At 38.5% G+C, this 23,258-nt stretch overlaps 1 protein-coding gene across 1 annotated transcript; it reads right to left on the bottom strand.

Annotated features, from left to right (window-relative positions):
- Positions 1–16,518: 16,518 nt before the first annotated feature.
- LOC104099774 (G-type lectin S-receptor-like serine/threonine-protein kinase SD2-5) lies at positions 16,519–19,623 on the bottom strand. Its single transcript, XM_009606879.3, has 2 exons — positions 18,600–19,623; positions 16,519–18,026 (listed from the first exon to the last, which is right to left on the bottom strand). The coding sequence occupies exons 1-2, from the start codon at positions 18,984–18,986 to the stop codon at positions 17,004–17,006; spliced, it is 1,410 nt and encodes a 469-aa protein (XP_009605174.1). The 5' UTR covers positions 18,987–19,623; the 3' UTR covers positions 16,519–17,003.
- Positions 19,624–23,258: the final 3,635 nt, after the last annotated feature.

Here is a 23,258-nt window from a genome sequence, read left to right as displayed (position 1 = left end):
CGCGCCAGGATCATGTTATGACGGAACTGAAGCAGGAGTTATCAGGTGCTTCGAATAATGCGAACAGGCGCGATCCGATTCCTCCCATTGTTCCCGCATACCAAACAACACAGAGAATCAATAACACTCCTAGGGGTGAAGTCGGCTCCGATGGGGCTGGGGGGAGTAGATCAGGTCTTAACAACGAGAATGATTCATTCAAAGATGAGATTTTACGGTTCATGAGGGAAGTAAACGCCCGCATAAATCAAATCCCAGGCGCACCACCAGTATTGAAAGGAACGAACTCGAAGAAGTATGTTCAATTACCATACAAGCCAAGTGCGGCACCAGTACTAATCCCGAAGCATTTCAAAATGCCTGAAGTTCTAAAGTATGATGGAACTTCAGACCCACATGAACATATTACCACCTACACAATGGCGGTGAAAGGAAATGATCTACCTCCTCACGAAATTGAATTTGTGTTGCTAAAGAAATTCGGCAAAACTCTCACGATGGGAGCCCTAACATGGTATTTCTTACTGCCCGAGCATTCCATAGATTCCTTTGAGATGCTCGCGGATTCTTTCATTAAAGCTCATGCCGGAGCCACTTTCAACGGCTCGTAAATAAATGATATGCTCATTAAGTCTTTGAATGCAGGTGACCACCTTAAGCATTTGCAAGAAACATTCGATATCCTTAGAAGCATAACATGAAACTTAACCCCGAGAAGTGCGCGTTCGGGGTCAGCGCCGGTAAGTTCCTGGGGTTTCTGATCTCACAAAGGGGAATTGAAGTAAACCCGACAAAATCAAGGCCATAGACAATATCTCGGATCAATTATCAAACGTGAAGGAAGTCTAAAGACTCACAGGAAGGTTAGCAGCTTTGAGCAAGTTCATTTCCCGGTCGTCGGAAAAATGTCATTGCTTCTTTACATTACTCAAAAAGAAGAACAATTTCAAACGGACGCCGGAGTGCCAGCAGGCTTTGAGCGACCTGAAGAAGTACTTATCAAGCCCTTCATTGCTCTCGAAACCGGAAGAAGGCGAAACATTGCTAGTCTACCTCGATGTTTCAGAAGTTGCCGTAAGTGCAGTTTTAGTCCGGGAGGATGAAGGTATGCAAATTCCTATTTATTACATTAGCAAAATTTTAACGGGAGCAGAAACTCGTTACCCACATTTGGAAAAACAGGCATTAGCTCTTGTATTGGCCGCTCAAAAGTTGAGGCCCTATTTCAAATGCCACCCAATAGTTGTAGTGACTACTTTTCCTTTGCGGAACATCCTTCATCAACCCGAACACTCGGGCAGATTGGCCAAATGGACCATCGAAATGAGTGAAGTCGATATAGAATATAAATCGAGGACTGCAATTAAGTCACAAGTCTTGGCAGAGTTTAGTCCATGACTGCTACCTCTAGCAACCAAGGAGGCAGTAATGGTGTCGGAATCGGCATCAGGGGTTTGGACCTTATTTACGAATGGAGCCTCGAACGTAAAAGGGTCCGGTGTCGGAATAGTTTTAATAACACCTTCGGAGGAAACCTTAAGGCAAGCCATCAGCACGATCCCTTTAACTAACAATGAAGCAGAGTATGAAGCTTTGATTGCAGGGCTCGAATTGGCCCGGGGACTTGATTCCAAGGTTATAGAAATCAAATGCGGCTCACAGCTAGTGGTAAATCAGGTTTACGAGATCTTTGATACCAAAGAAGAACGTATGCAACAATACGTGGTAAAGGTCCAGGCACTTTTGGCACGATTCCGTGAATGGTCAATAACTCATATCCCGAGAGAGGAAAATGCAGAGGCAGATGCATTAGCAAACTTAGGTTCATCGACAGAAATAAAAGGATCAGAGTCCGGAACAGTGGTACAACTGATGAGCTCAGTCCTTGATACAAATTGTTACTATGAGGTGAATTTGGCTAGCCTGGTCTGGGACTAGAGGAACAAAATAATCAACTACCTCGAGCACGGAAAGTTGCCCGACGATCCAGAATCATCATGGGCGTTATGTACCAAAGCTGCACGTTATAGCTTCAGGAAAGGCCAATTGTATAGAAAATCTTTCCAAGGCCCACTGGCCTGGTGTTTAAGAGCATCAGAAGCTGACTATGTCATGAGAGAAATCCACAAAGGGATATGCGGCAATCACTCAGGCGCAGAGTCGTTGGTACTGAAATTGGTAAGGGCAGGATATTACTGTCCTCGCATGGAACAAGACGCTAAAGATTTCGCACGAAAATGTGATAAGTGCCAACGCTACGCATCACTAGTACATCAGCCGGCAGAACCCTTACATTTAGTTTTGTCCCCATGGCCATTCATGAAATGGTAGATAGACATCGTTGGACCGCTGCCACCGGCTCCCGAAAAGGTAAGGTTTCTTTTAATTTTGACTGATTATTTTTCTAAATGGGTGGAAGCAGGTTCTTATCAGAAAATCGGAGAACGCGAAGTAGTCGATTTCCTGTGGGAAAATATAATTTGCAGGTTCAGAATACCAAAAGAGATAGCATGCGACAATGGGCCACAGTTTATCGGTGCAAAAGTTACAAAGTTCTTCGAAGACCTGAAAATAAAGAGAATCGCATCCTCACCTTATCATTCGAGCGCAAACGGTCAAGCGGAGTCAACAAACAAAATGATCATTCAAAACCTCAAGAAAAGGTTGGAAGTAGCAAAAGGCAAATGGCCCGAAGAGTTGCCCGGAGTCCTAAGGGCCTACTGAACAACGGCCAAATAAAGTACAGGAGAAACTCCTTTTCCCTCGTGTACGGTACTGAAGCCCTAATGCCGGTTGAAGTGGGCAAACCCGCTTTGAGATATTATCAGATAAATGAAGAATCAAGCGATGAAGCAATGTTAATCAACTTGGAACTGCTCGAGGGACGCAGGGACTTGGCGCATGTAAGAATGGCAGCCCAAAAGCAGAGGATAGAGCAATATTACAATCGGAGAGCCAACTTCTATTTTTTCAAAGTAGGAGACTTGGTTCTAAGAAAAGTAACACAAAATACCCGGGAGCTCAACACGGGAAAACTAGGTCCAACATGGGAAGGCCCTTACCAGATTTCAGCTACCACTGGGAAAGGTTCATACGAGTTGGAGAACCAGAATGGAGACAAGTTGCCCAGCAACTGGAACATGGCACACCTCAAGAGATATTATTGCTAATGAACAACACTCAAACAGAAAGTATGTGCTGCACTCTTTTTCCCTTCGTTCAGTTTTTGTCCCAATTGAGTTTTTCTGGCAAGGTTTTTAACGAGGTAGCGACAGAAAGCATACTACGAAGACATCAGTAATAAGACCTTTGAGAGCAAGGCAAACGAACAAGCTTCCACTCGGGGACGATTAGGTAATCTTTGGTTCGATAGCAAATTCCCACCGGGAAGTTAAGTTTGCTACCGAATAGAGGTTACCCGACCGTTCACGGGCACAAACCGCCAGAGGACTACTAGGTATTATTTCGCTCGATAGCATGGATTCCTAAGGGGAAACAAGATATGTTACCGAGTGAAGGATTACCTAGCAATTCATTGGTGGGACCTTCGCAGATACAAGACTTCCAGTATTCCAATTCGCATTCTTCGCATTCCAACACTGGGGGAATGATATGCGGATACGGCAACAATCACTGCCACGTCAAACGGGAATGAAAATCCAGAAACAAACTGCATCATCGAGACCAGAGACTGCGCAGCCAGCCCCGTAGAAACAAGGTGTACAAGATAGCCACAAGTAATGGCAATTTCTTTTCTGCATAGCAAAATGCTTATGTAATTTCTGAAAATAGAAGGAATAAAATGAAATCCTTTTTCTTTTATCTTGTTTCTTATCTGAACGATGAGCTAACTTTGTCATTTGAAAGTTAAACAAGTACTTCAAATGTTAGTGCCATAATGAACAGGAGACGTCCTCTTCAAGAGCACCGTAAACGTAAGAGGGCCCTCTATTATAAAACCCCTCACGTTAAAGGGTTGGTTCCGGAAGAATCAATGCCTAGAATCCAAAATGCCATCGGGGAAAAATACACCCGAAGCCGTATATAAAAAAGATGCAAAAAGCAAACTTGCACAAATATTCATAGAAACCCTCATGTAAAAGGGAAACTTGCGCAAATATTCATAGAAACCCTCATGTAAAAGGGAAACTGGTGCAAATATTCATAAAACCCCTCATGTAAAAGGGATAATACTCGGAACCAAAATGCTTCGAAGAAAAGGGATCTGAGACTACACATAGTAAAGCGCAAATTGAACAACATGCGCAGAATACTTGAGCAAATGCAAAAGTTAAAGGCTTTCATGGATATTCAAACGAAAGTAAGACTCAAACGGCACTTGAACAAAAAGAAGAAAATATGTTTTTATTTACAAGAACAGGCCAAAATGTTACAAGTGCAAAATAGGAAAAGAAAAAGCTAAACTACAGCGTCTCCGGAACCAGGAAGAAGAGAAGTATCCGCATTACCGAGAAGAGTAGGTGGTTCCGCCGATGGTTCAACGCTTTCCCCAGTTTGGTCTTCGGCCTCATCACCTTCCGATCCTTCTTCAGTTTCTAAAAACTCGAAATCGAAATCAGAAGAACCTGGAGCACCATACTGCGTCGGGAGTCCATTTTTTGCAGCCAACTCAAGCTCTCAGGCGTTAGCAATTTCGGCATCAACATCAATGATACCAGCTTTAGCCTCTTCCAAGGTTTTCCTCCTCATGCTATACATAGAATAAGTTTTTCCAACAATGAGGGAAGCCGCTCGGAGCTTAAGTTCTTCTTTTAGTTGAATAAACTCTGTGGAAAGGTTTTCCCGGGCGAATCTAGCAGATTTGAGGCTGACATCAAGCTCGCGGACAATAGAACTAAATAGCCTATTATGCTCAATAGTTTTCCTGTACTTCTCTTCTAGCTGGGCATGTTTCGCCTCCACAACAGCAAGCTCTTCACTTTTAGAGTTCAAGGCTGCCTCCAAGTTAATCACTCTTTCAGCAGAGGCAGCCTCACAGTCGGTTGCAGCAAGAATGGCGTTTTGGACTTCTGCCCATTTGGCCTTGGCCTCATCAAAATTAACCATCAGCGGCTCAATTTCTTGGCTGAAGGTTACCACTTCTTGCTTGATTTGCTGCAAACGAGCCTCCAAAACAGCGGCCTCAGTAGCTCTAGTTTCCAGTTCCGAGAGGCGGAGAACAGTCTAGTCCCGTTTTGCTAAAAGTTGATCCCCATCAGAAGTAAGTTCTTCCTTCTCACGAATAAACCTTTGAAGGTCCTCAGAGGCAAGAAAGTTTGCCTATAAAATAAGAAGAGGAAAAACTTAGAATACATTCGTTAAAAAGTAGAAGAAATAATAGAGGGAAGAAGGAACGTACCGCCGCGGCGTTATGTATAGCATTGTTCAACAAACACCGCCGCGGCGTTATGTATAGCATTGTTCAACAAACACAGGTCGTGATAGCAGGTTGCCACCCGGTAGAGACAGAAGGAGTAATGTTCCTCCTCCTTTGTGGATCTTCAGAAGGAGCAACATAATTTTGCCCCAAGTTCCCATGAATTAGGGACTATGGAAGAGGAATACCTTCTTCATGGTCAGCTGCGGCCGATGGAGATGGTGTAGCAACCGCTGGTGGAAGAGTAAACGAAGATGGAAATGATGTAGCAGTTGCTGGTGTTGGTGAAAGTGGAGATGAAGCTGATGGAGTTGAAGAGTGAGAAGCAGCTGCATCAAATGCAGGGCTGGTTGATTGATGCTCGCCAACCAAAGATGGCAAGGACTTGGTACTCAGCCCCGCAGCACCGGTTGCAGCAATTAGTGCCCGAAAATGGGAGTTGGCATATTCTACCAAATCAGACTCTCCCCAAAATGTCGAGACCTCGTCTTCAGTTAGTGTAACTACCTCAACATGTCGAGCATCCTATTGAGATGATGAGAATCGTCGCCTTCTGTCAAAAGAAGCTCCCTCATCAACAGCTTCTTCACCATCATCAATCATCATGGTGTTTGCGACCGGCCCATAAGGAGGACCGGTCATCATCGCCACCGGAGATGATTCGGGGGCATCAAACTTTGCCCTTTTATTCTTTTCCCCGGCCGCGGAGGAGCGTCTTCTCTTTGTTTGTTTATCCTCCGGTCAGGGACTCTGTAAAGAAATATTTGCACCCGAAACAGGCCCGGAGATACCTATTCGAGTAAGTGCTTCCTGAAGCAGCCTCGCTGCATCAGCGGGATCAGCCAGAACATCCTCCTCGGGGACAACAATAGAGCCCGCAATTCCATGAACAAAGTCAGAAGAGTTCAACCAAGTTCTTCGTATACAAAAATGGAAGCAAGGTAAATTAGAGTTACTATGATTTTTGTCCTTCCACCCGTATTTAAGGGCTAGTTCTTTCCACGAACGAGTTTCAGGCGTTGTGACGTTCAAAATCTTCTGAACTCACCGGTTCAAACCTTGCACCACCGGTGGGAGCCATCGAGTTGCTGAAATATGGGAAGGTTGAAGAGATGATACGGCCATAGAAGAATATCTAGTAAGAGGAATATTATACAAAGAACTTACGAGTGCGGTACCAAGCAACCGGAAAGGATGAAACCGTTGTCGGAATGATGTCATTAGTGGCAACTACAACGAACCGCTCCATCCACCCACGGTCGTTGTCATTATCCATGCTAGACAACAAACCATGGTGGCCATGCTTGCAAAGGTTTATCATTCCCCCGCGGAAGATTTTGGGAGAATAGAGATTCATCACATGAGCTAAGGTTAGCTCCTCCCTAGTTTCTTGGCACAAGCGCCGGAGGCAAGTGATCATCCTCCACACTGAAGGACTTACCTGTGCCAAACATACCTGGTAGTGAAGGCAAAACTATACAATCACAGAATCAAGCTCCCCGCTCAAAGAAAATGAGCCCAAAGTAAAGGGATACGTAAAAAAGTATGTAAAACCTTCCTTGGGAAGGGTCACTCACTCCGATAGATCAGGAGTGATGATTTCAAACTCATTGCAGTGGCAGTCCTCCTTCACAACAGAAATACTGGAAGGACGAATGGAAGAAGGGTACCTACTAACAGCCCATGTACGAGGGTTAGCAATAGGAAATTTCTCTTCAAAATCCTTCGAAGTACTAAGCCTTCTTGGGATGTTAGAATCCACTGTTGGAGGAACAGAATCCTCGGTTTTGTTCTTATTCTTTGTAGAACCACCACGTTTGGAGGAAGAAGCCATTGGAAAGGACGAAGGTAAAGAGTTTTTGTTTGAAGAAAATTCGAAAAAGGATGGAAAACAATGATGTAAATTAGAAGCTCAAGCAATTGTGAAACGCAAAGGAAAAGAAAGTTGCATATAGGTAAAATTTTGGCGGCTAAATTCATGGCCATGATTACCTCGATAACTGGCTAAAGTTGTGCTGAATCATGGGATATGTCACGACCCAAACCGATGGGCTGCGACAGGCACCCGGTACCTTACTCAACCGAGTACCAACGTAACGTATCTTTTCGTATCTTACTATTATAGGTAAATGAGCTGGAAAGGCTGTCGTGAGATAAGTAGAATAAAACATGAGGAAACACTCAACACTGGACGACCTAACATGTAATACAAACTTATACATATGATATACGGGCTTATAAGACCAAAATGATCGCTCGTACACTGAACATATGGCGACAAGACTATACAATCTTTCACATACATGACATATGTCTACAAGCCTCTAAGAGTAGATAAATATCATAAAGGTCGGGACAGGGCCCGGCCATATTAATCAATACATGACCAAATCATACTGACCAAATAAGCAACTCCGGAGCAAATGGAGCGCACCAACACCTTCCGCTAAGCTGATAGCCTATTGGGAGAACTCTCAACCTGTCTATCGGAACCTGCGGGCATGAAACGCAGCATCCCCAGGCAAAAGGGACGTTAGTACAAATAATGTACCGAGTATGTAAGGAATGAAAATCAGTAAATAAAAGACAGAGAAACATGGAGTAAAAGACTCAACATGTAAGTCTAAATAGCTCTGTTAATCATTTCATATTTATAATTTCATGCATAGGTATATGTGTTCATAACATCATCAAGCCTCTAAGGGCATCCCATCATATCATCTCGGCCACTATAGGCAAATCATCAACATATACCAGCTGATCAGGTGGTGATGCACATATAACACCGTAACCTTTCCCATATCCCATATACATATAATATACGCGTACATAACGCCATCTGGTCATGGGTCAATGTACATGTATAAATGCATGAAATGCATAAGAAGTGCGTTAATAAGATTTCTCGGAATGTCATAAGATCAATATGCCTTTCGGATAACTTTATCAACTACATATTTTTTTGAGACCCATAAACAGAAGATATAATAATAAGACACATGGGGAATCAAGAATATAGATACCCCTAGTATTTCTATGAATAGAGTCATTTATGAAAGTTGCGTATTTTGCTCGTTTTGTTTGTATCATTTGGATCATGCCAAAAGGAAAGAAGAGATAGCCTTAATATACCTGAGTCAATTCTCTTGAAAATCCTTCCCACATCCATCAAACGCGACAAAAAATGTAACGGCAGATCGAAATAGGGAAAACTCCGTATGATATTCTTGAGAAAGATTGTACCTTGCTCTCTTAGAATCGCAATTCTCACGTTGCTAAGTAGTCTTGTATGATTTTTCTAGCAAATCACGTTGCTATCATTTTAAATAAGTTTACTGAAGCAATTTACATTGTATTGTAGAGATAATGTAATGAATTAGAGAGGTCTTTAACCTTTGGGTATGGGCTCCACTTTTGGGGTTTATTTTATCCAAAATTCCCCTAAACATGCCACCTAATTATAAAGACCAAGGAGTCATTGATGCTTAAGTCCCTTACTGCCACATTCCCATAGCCCCACGTGAATTGTTGTCCCCTTAATAATTATCCAAAATCCCACTTAAATAATTATCCACAAACTTCTAATTAATTTGTTAACTTTCCACTCAAAATAATAATTAACCAATTATCCACATAATTAAGAATTATCTCAAATTACTTAAAATTCTAATCACTTTTAACAAACTTTATACACCTTACTATCATGGTCATGTGGTACCTTGTATGGCACAAGTCCATAAATATCGGGTATTATAGCTTAGACCGTATTTTATTTCAAAATGACAAACTTCGACGAAACTCATTTTCTTCGATTCGTTCACCCTCTCACCTTCACGAATTTACTTATCACTTATTTTAAATAGCATAATACTTATAATCTCAAAATAATCTCATTCCCGAGTTTACGTCGATTAACTTACGACGAAACTTTAATGTAAGAAAATGCGGGATGTAACATCTCATTTCCGAGCTTTCATCAATTTATTTATGACGTACTTTCACGTACGAAAACATGGGGTGTAATATCATTCTACCTTTGGAACAGTCGTCCTCGAATCTTGACTGATGCACTTATCATTTTCATAACCTATGTCTTCCGAATACTGTAGCACTCTCCTTGCCATCTAGGCAACTGTTCTGTGAATAAATCCAAAGGCCAGGGCATTCCCCCCTTTAGGCCTCTTTCTCACACCACGATTTGTGGTAGGAATTCTTCCAATTTCGTAACTATTGCTACCTTCTATCATGCAGTCTGTACGACTTTGTCCTTATATGTGCGCCTATGCGACTCTTCCCTCCAGTTTTTAGCCAATCTCTAGGCCTCACTTTGTGAACATATACAGAATTTTGACAAGTTGTCCCTCTGGGTGCCTATGGCTTTACTACATCTAAATAGGTCATACTATACCATAACTCTTACTTCGGTTTATTGTTACTGAGGTCTGCTACCAAACTTCATGTTACTCTCGTTGCTTATCCTATATGTATAAATCTAAGTCCTTTAATGCTTCCTCGTTACTGTTTATCTTAAGAATGACAGTTTGATCTCATCTCATACTGTTGAACTTTTAACCATCTATTGTTTATTCACCTTAATGTTGATCTATAATCTACCACTGATAACTTGACCTCTTATGTAACATTGCCGCTAGGGCTCACGTCTCATCGGGGAATACTTGAAATGATTAGACTGATCCACCTGGGGGCGATACTATACTTCCATAACCGTATTTCATAGCATCCCAATGTGATTTACCTTACGTGGATATTTTAATCCTGCACAATTCATGAAATCCCTCTTTTTTTTTCAAATCATTACTCAATCAAAGGCCCAAACGTCATCCTTTATCTATCACAACTACACCCTTATTCTACTACCAGGGCAGCATTCCATCTCTTCTAAATGCTATTATTCTTAGACTCCTTTGAGTTCATTCAGGCTATACTAAACTTTCCATAACTTAGAGAAACCATTAGCTTTCTTTTTTTCATGGGCTTAATCCCTATGACTTTTCCATTCTCGTCACCCTCTCACTTGCCTTTCCCTATCCTTACTCATATCTTCTTAAAACCTTATCGCTCTACTATACTTTAGCTTGCGACCCACACATATCCATTTATACTACTCGCAACTTTCCTTCAACTTGCTTGCACCATAGATTTGCTTATGTTATTCTGGAACATCAAGCGAGATATCACATCGTCTCTAACTTTTCTTTACTTTTTTAACTAGACCTCTCGATACATAGAAATCATAGGCTAGAAAATATGCCACTGACGACGCCGCTATCATTCCTGGATATTGAATCCCAGTGCTTCTATCCTTCTATCCGAAGTATGGACTATTCACAACCTTTTGTAATTGAGTATCTCGTATGTTGTCCACCTTTACCTTACTTACCTTAAAGTTTCGCATCACATCTTCTATCTCTTTCATGACCTCCCTTCCACATAGGTATCATTCACATCTACAATTTGAAGCTCTATTATATTACTTGCACCTCTGGTGCATACACAATCCAATGGGAGCTTCATACGTACTTCTTATGAGGCTGGTATTCTTCTAATTGGCTTTATTGTAGAGCTGTTATAGAATATGGTTGTTGTACTCTTGTACTTCTGATACTAAGAGTGATTCTGCAATGTTTTCAATCACGATCTCTATAATTTTCTAGGTCCAATAATCAGACTCCTGATTTACTTAGTTAATGTAACTCTTTAGTTTCCTCTTCCCTCTGACCAATATTTATGTAGGCTTAAGCTATCTTCCGATCTGCGGCTCATGGTATTAGTCATTACTTTAGCCTTTCATGGGCGCTATGGAATATCCATGATACAATCTCCTAACGATTCAATCCTTTGTTTATGACCTGGAATCGATTCTTTCTTTTAACTTATACCAGAGTCTTCTACGGCTGTATGATTTTCAACATATACGATGCATGGATAATACTCTGAAATCTTAAGTGCGTTCATAACGTAATTAACTTTGGATCATTGATCAAATAATTCCTTTCGTTCCTTCTCATCTTTCTTTAAAAGTAAGCTATTACTTTTCATGGTCTTTCTGCCCCATTATTGTGTGCATACAATATTGTAGTGAGAGTGTTGTTACAAGACCATTTCCTCTTTAGGTCACTATGCTTAGGTTGAAGCCTTCTTCCTTATTTCCTCAGCTAGTCTTTCATTGTAGTACTTAGGGAGGACCCTCTAACTCTTGTAAAGCTGCGAGCTCATTACATCGTATACTCGACGGAATTTTTCATGTCCTTCCTCGCCTATAATTATCCGTAGTTACTTACCTCCACGCCCTTGTGCTTGTAGGGTTGCTTCTGAACTGATATTTTGAATGTCTTCCTAGTGGCACTCTTTTTTTATTTTCGTAACACTCATACGGTACCTTTAACTACCCCAACTCCTATCTGAATATTTCTCAAGGGTCACGATATCATATCTACGAGACTGAATTCCCCATGTTGGGGTTTACTATGTTTATCTTGCACGATCTGTTGATTTGTCTGTATCCTCTTGTCTAGCCATAACTAGGCTCTTTTTGAATCAACTGCTAACTATTCGTTGGCCCATTCTCATATCAATATTCCGTGTAATCTTTCTTGGGTTATTTTCTTTTTCTTAACTTACGTCTCGCACTGGCTCCTTATTTATCAATAACATCTCGGACAGGAACCCTTACTTCCTCTCCTTGACGTCTAGTTTGCATAATATTCTAAAATCGTAGCATATCTGTAGCATTTGGATAAGTGCCATCTCATCCATTTCTTATTTTTATCGCATTCTTCCTTTATCATTCCATAGTTACTAGAACCACTTAATTCTGACTTAATGCCACATCACTTTATATTCCCCCCTTTAGGGGAGTACTAAGATTTAGTGCTACGATGATCTACGTATAGATGTTTTACCTCTTCATCTTTGGCATCTTTTCACATCATCGATGACCCTTACTCGCCTTACGGTGATCCTTCTATACCAAGGATAACAAAATCCCTTACTCACAAGGGTGACACCTAGTGTAACTGGCGCACATAGTCCCTTAAGCTTAACTTTGCTCACACTGCTTGCTTGAGGGAAGCGTCTTCCTGAATGACCTTTAAAAGTTATTCTTCTGTCGTTCATTCTATTATCGCTGGAATGCAATCTCTGAATTTATCATGATGCCGACTATAATCAAATCACTCGGTCTATAATTCATGTTTAGTTTATCTTGTTCACCAGTCCATACTGATTTCTATTGATCTGGGGTCTAACTTTTCCTTTTGGTAATCAGGTTAGAGTCACGAACTTGTTTGTCGAAATGAGGATATGACTTTATTGCTTATACTCTTTTGTTGTCTCAAGGCCTGTCACCTCTCATTTTGTTTTTCTTCCCTTGACTATAGACTCTCTAATACTGTCATTTTTTTTTATTTACCATTATCATCCATGTATCACATCTTACTCATAATGCTTCATTAGCTCTCTTCTTATTTCCCTGCTAACATTTCTGTTTATCACTTTATTCTGAAACTTTAACAAGACATTCTTTTGCTTTTAGCTCTCCTTGCTCCATCCCCTGGCTCTTCGGGTTGCCTAACATCCTCGCTCTACTAGGGACGCGGCCATACTAAGGTAATATTTAACCCTTCCAGGATTCCAGTGCCTATCTTTGTAGTACTCATATCTAGTTGTACTATTTTAGAATGCACCATCTGGGTGTCTCACAAGGAGATCCATTACCACATTTGCACTATCCTTCGGAAATGTCAACTAATACTAACAATTCATCCACCATTTTGGGTTACTCTAACCCCAGCCGGATAATGATATCCCGTCCTTCTCTTAAATTATATCTGTTAGCTCCCACAGGGAATAACTGAGATGGGTGTGGCCGATTGTACATACCTCTGTTACTATTGAGGGTAACTCAAAAGGCTTATATTTCTCTGCCTAAATTGTAAATGCTGATAATCTTCATTAACTGGGTGCCTCGTACCTTTCTTCACCTTGCTTCTTTTACTTGTTGAAACTTATATCTACCTTCTGAATCTCTCATTACTTTTCACCATATGGGTGGATAGATATTCTTACCTTAAGACTCCTTATCAAGAAGCTTACACGTCTTAGTACACACATGATATGCTGAACACCTTACATTTACTCATCATAAGCATCATGCGAAAATCGAGTTCCTCTGACCCAACTCTTCCACGGCCACAGTCAATCTCTTACCAGTTGTTTTTTGGATGTAGGTATCATCTTATTACGAATAAAATAGAATTTAGGAGTCTAAAGTCTTACAAGTGAGCTCTACCACACGATCTAGAGTAAGAAGAAAGAGTGACAGTCCTAAATGCCCTGTAGCCTCCTGCTTATAAGTGTGGTGCACAACACACCCACAAATAAGACCCTACTAGACACGGCTTGTAGACTCACTAGGACGGAACTGCTCTGATACGTATCTTTTCCTATCTTACTATTATAGGTAAATGAGCCGGAAAGGCTGTCGTGAGATAAGTAGAATAAAACATGAGGAAACACTCAACATTGGACGACCCAACATGTAATACAAACTTATACATATGACATACGGGCCTATAAGACCAAAATGATCGCTCGTACACTGAACATAGACCGACAAGACTATACAATCTTTCACATACATAACATATGTCTACAAGCCTCTAAGAGTAGATAAATACCATAAAGGTCGGGACAGGGTCCGGCCATACTAATCAATACATGACCAAATCATACTGACCAAATAAGCAACTCCGGAGTAAATTGAACGCACCAACATCTTCCGCTGAGCTGATAACCTACTTGGAGGACTCTCAACCTGTCTATCGGAACCTACGGGCATGAAACGCAGTATCCCCAGGTAAAAGGGACGTTAGTATAAATAATGTACCGAGTATGTAAGGAAATGAAAATCAGTAAATAAAAGACATAGAGAATCATGGAGTAAAAGACTCAACATGTAAGTCTGAATAGCTCTATTAATCATTTCATATTTATAATGTCATTGCATATGCATATAAATGTCATACCATGCATAGGTATATGTGTTCATAACAGCATCAAGCCTCTGAGGGCATCCCATCATATCATCTCGACCACTGTAGGCAAATCATCAACGTATACCAGTTGATCAGGTGGTGGTGCATATATAACGCCGTAACCTTTTCCCATATTTTATATACATATAACATACGCGTACATAACGCCATCTGATCATGGGTCAATGTACATGTATAAATGCATGAAATGCATAAGAAGTGCGTTAATAAAATTTCTCGAAATGTCATAAGATCAATATGCCTTTCGGATAACTTTATCAACTACATATTTTTCTGAGACCCATAAACAAAAGATATAATAATAAGACACATGGGGAATCAAGAACATAGATACCCCTAATATTTCTATGAATAGAGTCATTTATAAAAGTTGCGTATTTTGCTCATTTTGTTTGTATCATTTGGATCATGCCAAAAGGAAAGAAGGGATAGTCTTAATATACCTGAGTCGATTCTTTTGAAAATCCTTCCCACATCCGTCAAACGCGACAAAACATGTAACGGCGGATCGAAGTAGGGAAAAATTCGTATGATATTCTTGAGAAAGATTGTACTGTGCTCTCTTAGAATCGCAATTCTCATGTTGCTAATTAGTCTTGTATGATTTTTGTAGCAAATCATGTTGCTATCTTTTTAAATAAGTTTGTTGAAGCAATTTACATTGTATTGTAGAGATAATGTAATGAATTAAAGAGGTCTTTAACCTTTGGGTATGGGCCCCACTTTTGGGGATTATTTTATCCAAAATTCCCCTAAACATGCCACCTAATTATAAAGACCAAGGAATCGATGATGCTTAAGTCCCTTACTGCCACATTCCCATAGCCCCACGTGAATTGTTGTCCCCTTAATAATTATCCAAAATTCCACTTAAATAATTATCCATAAACTTCTAATTAATTTGTTAACTTTCTACTCAAAATAATAATTAACTAATTATCCACATAATTAAGAATTATCTCAAATTACTTAAAATTCTAATCACTTTTAACACACTTTATACACCTTACTATCATGGTCATGTGGTACCTTGTATGGCACAAGTTCATAAATACCGGGTATTATAGCTTAGACCGTATTTTATTTCAAAATGACAAACTTCGATCAAACTCATTTTCTTTGATTCGTTCACCCCCTCACCTTCACGAATTTACTTATCACTTGTTTGAAATAGCATAATACTTATAATCTCAAAATACTCATTCCCGAGTTTACGTCGATTAACTTATGACGAAACTTTAACGTACAAAAATGCGAGATGTAACATCTCATTTTCGAGCCTTCATCAATTTACTTATGGCGTACTCTCACGTATGAATATGAGGTATAACAGGATGACGCGAGTTCGGGGTATTAAATGCGGAGAAACGTGCGTCTAATCAACTGTCAGACACCTTCAGAAGGAATTATAGTAATTTTCGCCAAAAAGGTGTTTCTACCAACTTTTCGGTAACACAAAGTTATATCACTGGAAAGCATGGGGACTATCTGTATAGGGTAAAATATGATATGACGCGTGACTGACTAAAAGGAGGACACGTGGAATCCAAGATGGAAGGGCTGAGGACCGAACGCAGCCACTGCGCTTATCACCGGAACGGATAACGTTCATAAAAGTATATTAAATGCTCTGCGACTGGTAGCATTTACTAAAGAATATTCTACAGTATTAAGAGCGACGGTCTGTTACAAAGAATTTGACATTTACGCTCAACGTTACATCTTCATCAATGACCCTCTTAATTGACATTAAAGGAGGGCAGGATCCTAGGACCTTCTTCCCTAGACATAGCTATATATAGTGAGCTCAGTTATTATTGTAAGGGATACGAAATTTCTGGGAAGAACATATACTATATTCTAGACAAAGCTTTATACAATTTCACTCTCTTACTTTTTGATCTCATCATTGTTGTATTCGGAAACTGTGTTCACGGAATCACTGTCTTTGCTATTTCATCTACATTGCAAGGCTAAGTACTGCGTATTTCTTCGATTACTATATTATTTCAGGATCAAATTAGTTCACTTGTCTAGAAATCACGTATAAATTTAACTGTACCGTTTTACGGGTAAACAGTAGTTCTCGTAGCCATTTCCCGTACAACATTCAAGCAACATCATTTTCATCTGTTCAGTATTGCAGATGAATGAGGTATACATTTCAAACAATGCACTAGGCATAATCAATAACCTTCTGTTAGACATTCACAAATTCAGCAAATCGTTTAGGAATAAAAAAATAAAAAAATAAAAAAACTCTTGTGAAGTAATAACATTTAATTCCGAAAAGATTGCATACCTGCCTCTGCTATTTGTTGGAACTTCAGCTCAATCTTTGGCATTTGGTCTAGGTTATTTTCATCATTTCACTTCTATCTGCATATAAGTATGCAAGTTTCTATCCTTTGGATTTGGATTTGAAGTTGTCAAAATTAACTTCTCTGTTACAAGTTTAGTATGTGTAGCTCAAGCTTCATCCTTACCAATTTGTATCACCATGAACAAAAATGTGATCTTGAAAAAAAGAATTTCTCAACTATACAAGTTCAATTGTTGGGACCAGTATCTACACACGATTTTCTTCTCTTTCGAATTACATAGTATCCAATCCCTCCCGAAACAAGTAACACAACAACTCCATCAACCACTCCTACCACAATTGGAATCCATTTTTTCCAATGAGAATGTTCACTATGATCTTGATCAGTTCCCTTTGGTACCTTAACCATATAACTCAATCTTCCATCCCTTTCAATTTGTTTAACTCCTCTCACTAGTCCATACGAATAGCATTCTCCGGATTTTGTGGGATCATCCTCTGAATCATCAACTGAAAAATGTAATGCTGCAACACATGTACAATTATCCAAGCACAAATTTGCACATACTTCTTTGCTAACATTGACCTTATAAGGATTGCTTCTTAATACACTCGTAACGCCTTGTAACTCTAGCATTTGGGACTCATTTCTGCCGCATAATCCCTCAGTTACATTTTCAGCACAATCAGAAAGCAAACCATCTCCTCTTTTTATTAGCCTTATGCAAGAACACTCTTCTGAAAATGTACAAATACCATAAGGTCGACATGCCAAAGGAAGATCACAAGTTGTGTTTAGTGCTTGATATGAAGCTTCAAACTTTCCTTTGTCAACTGAGTAATAGTAAAATCCAAAGTTCCCTGTGTTATTCCCCAATGCTAAAAATCTTAGGGGCTCTGGCTTGTCCGATTTTATCCGTCCAATTCTATGGTTTTCGTTGTTGAATATCTCCAACGCGTTTGAAGTTAATTCAACATACGTAATATTCAGGTCATTCAATTCCAAAGGTGTGTATTCCCAGTACGAGTACTTCGATTTTCCAGAGTACAAGTACAATGCAATCTTGTCATACTGAATTTCAAATGAATATGACAAACTAGAGTTGCTAGGGAAAGAAGTTAACCGAGTTCTTGAGCTAAGTCTCTGGCCCCAAAGCATAATATTAGTTGGGAAATTGAAACTTTGCCATTTTATCAAGTTCAATGCATCAACTAAAACCAAATTACCTGACCCAAGTAAATGCAGCCTCTGCAGCAGAATCAAATATCAGAAACCAAATATTAGCATTCACTATTTAGTTTCACAATGGCAACTCACACTTTGACTCTTTTGTTGTTTAACCTCAAAAGACATACTTCTTCTTTTTCAATTTATACTCCAGTGATTGATTAGGCACGGAATTAGAAAACAAAAAAAGAAAGACTTTTAGAACATACCAAAAGGTTCTTTAAAACTTGTGGTTTTAAACATGACATTCTTATGACTTTAAGAGCATGTCACTAAGAGTAAGAGTGAAAGCTTTAAGAAAAAGAGTTTTCAAATATAGGAAGGTGTCATTTTTTCTTAAACATATTAAAGAAGAAGGAGCGTCGTATAAAATGGAACAAAGGGAGTAATAACTTAGTGGTTTAAAACTCTACGAATTACTCCATTAGTTTTTCTGCCTCAAAGTTGCAGAAGCAATGCTATTTTGAATAAGAAAAGGCAGTTGTTTGTTGCATATACAATTTAGTCAAAATCCATATAGTACTTATTTTTCTTTTGGACTAAAAACCAAAAAGAGGAAAACTTCAAATTCCGATAGAAGAGATTCATAATTACCTTCACACCTTGTCCAGAAGTCCCAGCTTTCCATCCAACTTTATCATCTTGACCTTTCAATTGTAAGTCTCCATATTGAGTCAGCTCAAGTGCACATTTGTCTATTGTGTAAAATAGTGATAAATGACCAGAACTCCAAACCTTCACATCTCCCAAAAAAACATCAAGCGAACATGTGTATTTCTCATTAATTGCTTCAACACTGATTGCTGCTCTAAAGTTTGGTGTCATTTGGTTGTCAGTTTCCATTAAAAAAGCCCTCCCTATGAAGCCTTTACTATATGTTGTTGGTATAGCAAGACTTACTTGGTACCCAATGTGAACATTGGAAGTGCAATAGCCATGAGCTAACCAGTAAATGAAAAAAACAAGCACATAGATTTTCATGTGTGGAATGTCACTATATGTTTTTCACATCAGGTATGTTTTCTTCTGCTGATAGGTATTGTTATTAGGTTTCTTTGTTTGAAAAATATAAACAAGATGAAAGGTGAAAAAAAGGTTTGGCAAGGTTATAATATCATAGAATTAGTACTGTCACCCCACTCCTTAAGAAAGTGGCTTAACTTTCAAGTGAAAATCCTTTATACATATATTTCTCCATTTTTTTTCTTTCTCTTGTGAGCCAAAATATTACTCTCTTTTCTACTTGATGATGTTATTTGACTCGATACCGTTTAAGAAAGAAAGGTTTTCGGCACATACCAAAAGTACCATTAGAGTTTGATGTCTTTAACACTTTATGGCATTTCTATAGTTATAAAAGGAAATTGTTAAAGGTTAACATTAAAAAATATTCAAATACAAATAATGTGTTATTCCTTTTTAAACCGACTAAAAATAAAATAGTGTTACAGAATATGGAATGGAGAGTACCTGAAAGGTATTATAGACAGAAGGATTACATTTAACTGTAGTGGTTTTGTGGTTAGCGTTGTACCAACACTCATAATTTATAAAAGAAAGCTCTTTTGAAATCCTCCACTGCACAAAGAAAAACTTCTTAAAGTACATGTTACTGCATTAAGACCAGAGTTGTTAGAAAATTGTTGAAGGCAAATTAGCTGTCAAAAAAGGTTAATCCTTATTTTATAGTAATTGATTAAGCAGTGAATGTTTGTACTAAAATGAGACACCATTCAGTATATCTGGGGCCTGGGCAGGTAGTAATGGATTGTGAAAGGGACCCATAATTCCCCCCTTGTTTTCTTGGATTACTTTTTGGTTTGTGCCTTTTGGCATGCCACCCTTTTGAGTGTTTTTTATTTTATTTTTTTATTTTTTTGAGTGAGATCAAGGTCTGTTGATGCCACATGGGGGTCAATTGTGAATTATACTTTCATGCCCACAATCTTTGCTGACGATTTTGTGGCGTGATACTGACATAAATCTCCGAAAATTCAAAAAACAAAAAGAGGAAATTTTCAAGAAAAGGAATTAGAAACTTTACTTTGCAACATGGAATCGCACTTAAGGTATAAATTAAAAAAGTGGATCAAACTGTCACTTTCGAAACCAATCTCACCAAAATTTCTCACGTCTTCTAATTTTCCCTACGGGCCACTCCATCTCAAGAAAAGTTCAAAAAGAAAAAAATTAATTCAGTGGAGTGAGGGGAAAACCTTTACAAAGTTTGTTTCACTTTATATGCATAAAAAACGATCAAGTGAACTGGATAAGCGGATACAAGGACAAATTCATTATTCATCAACTCAAGGCCGGCTGATGGGTCAAGCAGGTAAGGCCATGGCTTTAGGCCCCCAATTCTGGGGCCCCATTTTCTAAATTATATTTTCTATGATTGATTTTCTTTCAAAAATATTGAATAATATAAGGTAAAAAGTATAAAATACTTATAGAAGATGAATAGATAACTATTTACTCAAGGATTGAAAATGAATGTTGGTCAATTTACAGTATGACATTAATATTGTCTTCTCCTTTTTTTCATAATAAAACTTGTATTTTTTTTTTTTTTTTTCTCCTACAAAGCTATTTATTCTCTCAAAAATAAGGACATTGAATAAATTAAATTGTACATTCATTGTCATTACTATTTCTCAAGTTTTCAAGCACGCACAATAACAATCAAAATTAACTAAAGCAGTGAAACTTTGCTTGGATTTTTTGTGTGTTTTCACTTCATAGATGTAATATTTTTTCATTAAAAATTAGAATTTAAATATGTTAGTATGAATAAGGTTACTCGACTTAAAAAAGATTATTATTGGAACTTTAATACTTTCATGGGTGGTCAAAAAAGATTAGATATGTTATTTATATTGTCAAATAGTAAAGAACGATTAAAATAAATTATACACATATCATTAATAATTTTACATCTCAAAAAATTAGATAAAATAGAATTAAAATAAAAATATGTTTGAACTTTTGGTTAAAAGCTTAAGGGCTCTTAATAAAGTCATAACTTTTCTTGAGCCACCCATGCACCAACTTTCATATCATAAGGTATTTGCCTCGAAAACTTCTCGGTTAGTAAGAAGAAGTGTGTTGGGTTTTTTTATCTAATTAGATAAAGAGGTGTGAATGGGAAATAGAGGGATGAGATTAGGAGGAAAACGAAAAGTTTGAAATAGTTTCCTATACTAATGCACTTTGTCCCTCATTGGAAGAAGGAAAGAAAATCTTTGTGCTTATATAGAGAAGCACATCTTCTAACTCTTAAAAAGTTAAGAAGAACTGGTGCCTCACGCCGCCGTCGTCGTCGCTCGCTTGGCTTCGGTTGATTGATTGATAATTTTTTGGACCAAATTTATTTTCCCTTTTTCTTTCCTGATATTTTCGCGCGGATTTTGTTTCGCGGATAATTTTCTAACGATTAACGGTCATTTTTTGAATTCGCGATCAAACAGAAAATTATTTCTGCCGAAACAGTACCTCATGTGAACAGGTACCTTTCGCACCTATTCAACCCAGACTATTTGGCTATAAATTCAAAGATTTGGTCTATTGAAAAATCTAAGCGACCTCGAGAAGAAGAAAAGAAAAGTGCGTTTAATGAGGAAACTCCAAGATGTAGTAAACGTCAAAGGACAACTACTTTTTTTGGAGCAGAATTTCTGATATTTTTGTTAGAAAATGAGCCTCAAACGTTTAAAGAAGCAATGTCTTCCTCGGAAGCACAATATTGGAAAGAGGTAGTCAATAGTGAGATAGAATCCATATTAAGTAATCATACCTGGGAATTGGTTGATCTTCCTCCAGGAAATAAACCTTTGGGTTCTAAGTGGATTTTCAAAAGGAAAATAAAAGCTGATAGTACTATTGACAAATATAAGGCAAGATTAGTTGTCAAAGGGTTTAGACAACGAGAAGGTCTTGATTATTTTGATACATACTCGCCAGTAACGAGGATTACATCTATTAGGGTGTTAATAGCATTATAGCCGCCATGTATGGTCTTGAAATCTATCAGATGAATATGAAGAAAGCATTCTTAAATGAAGACTTGGAGGAAAAAATTTATATGGAACAACCTGAAGGGTTCATAGTTCCCGGAAAAGAAAAGAAGGTGTACCGACTTGTTAAGTCACTTTACCGATTGAAATAAGCACCCAAACAATGGCATGCGAATTTTGACCAAACAATGTTGACAAATGGATTTAAGATTAATGAGTGTGATAAATGTGTTTACATTAAAAACACTCCAAATTATATAGTCATTGTATGTTTATATGCTGATGACATGTTAATAATGAGCAAAGACATTGCAGATATAAATGCTACTAAGCGTATGCTTGCTAGCAAGTTTGATATGAAAGATTTAGGAGTTGCTGAGTTAATTCTAGGAATTAAAATTCATAGGTCTCCTCAAGGATTGGCATTGTCTCAATCTTATTATGTTAAAATGATACTTGAAAAATTCAAGTATCTAGATTTCAAAGTCGCAAAGACCCCGATTGATATAAATGTGGCTCTTACAAAGAATCTAGGTCAAAGCAGATCTCAACTGGATTATGCTAGTGTGTTGGAAAGTTTAATGTACACCATGAATTATACACGTCCTGATATAGCTTGTGCAGTAAGTAAACTGAGTCGTTACACAAGTAATCCCGACCAAACTCATTTGATGGCAATGAAACGAGTTTTGGGGTATCTAAGGCATACCCAAGATTATGCTTTGCATTACAGTAAGTATCCTGCGGTAATTGAAGGATATAATGATGCAAATTGGATCATTGGGTCATCAGAAACAAAGTCCACAAGTGGATATGTTTTTACAATTGGTGGAGGAGCAGTTTCTTGAAAATCATCCAAACAAATATGCATTGCTCGCTCTACAATGGAGTCTGAGTTTATAGCTTTAGATAAGGCTGAAGAAGAAGCTGAATGGCTCCGAAATTTCTTGGAAGATATTCTGTTTTGGCCCAAACCAGTGGCTCCTATATGCATACATTGCGATAGTCAAGCAACAATAGGAAGGGCTGGAAGCGTTATGTATAATGGAAAATCTCGTCACATATGACGAAGACATAATACCGTTAGACAACTACTCTCTAGTGAAATTATCACAATTGACTACGTAAAGTCAAAAGATAATGTGTCAGATTCACTTACAAAAGGCCTAAATAGAGAGGCGGTTGATAAATCATTGAAGGGAATGGGACTATGGCCGAGGACAAGTCACGGTGGCGGTAA

The sequence above is a fragment of the Nicotiana tomentosiformis genome, chromosome 7, assembly GCF_000390325.3.
Source record: "Nicotiana tomentosiformis chromosome 7, ASM39032v3, whole genome shotgun sequence".
NCBI classification, from domain to species: domain Eukaryota; kingdom Viridiplantae; phylum Streptophyta; class Magnoliopsida; order Solanales; family Solanaceae; genus Nicotiana; species Nicotiana tomentosiformis.
This window is presented reverse-complemented; position numbering and strand designations above follow the sequence as displayed.

Bases quoted from the DNA above. Each gene is read 5' to 3' on its own strand.
- LOC104099774 (XM_009606879.3), bottom strand. From the start codon at position 18,986: ATGAAAATCTATGTGCTTGTTTTTTTCATTTACTGGTTAGCTCATGGC. The intron at 18,027-18,599 runs GTAATTATGAAT...ATTCTGCTGCAG, and splicing joins CTTCTGGACAAGGTGTGAAG to AGGCTGCATTTACTTGGGTC.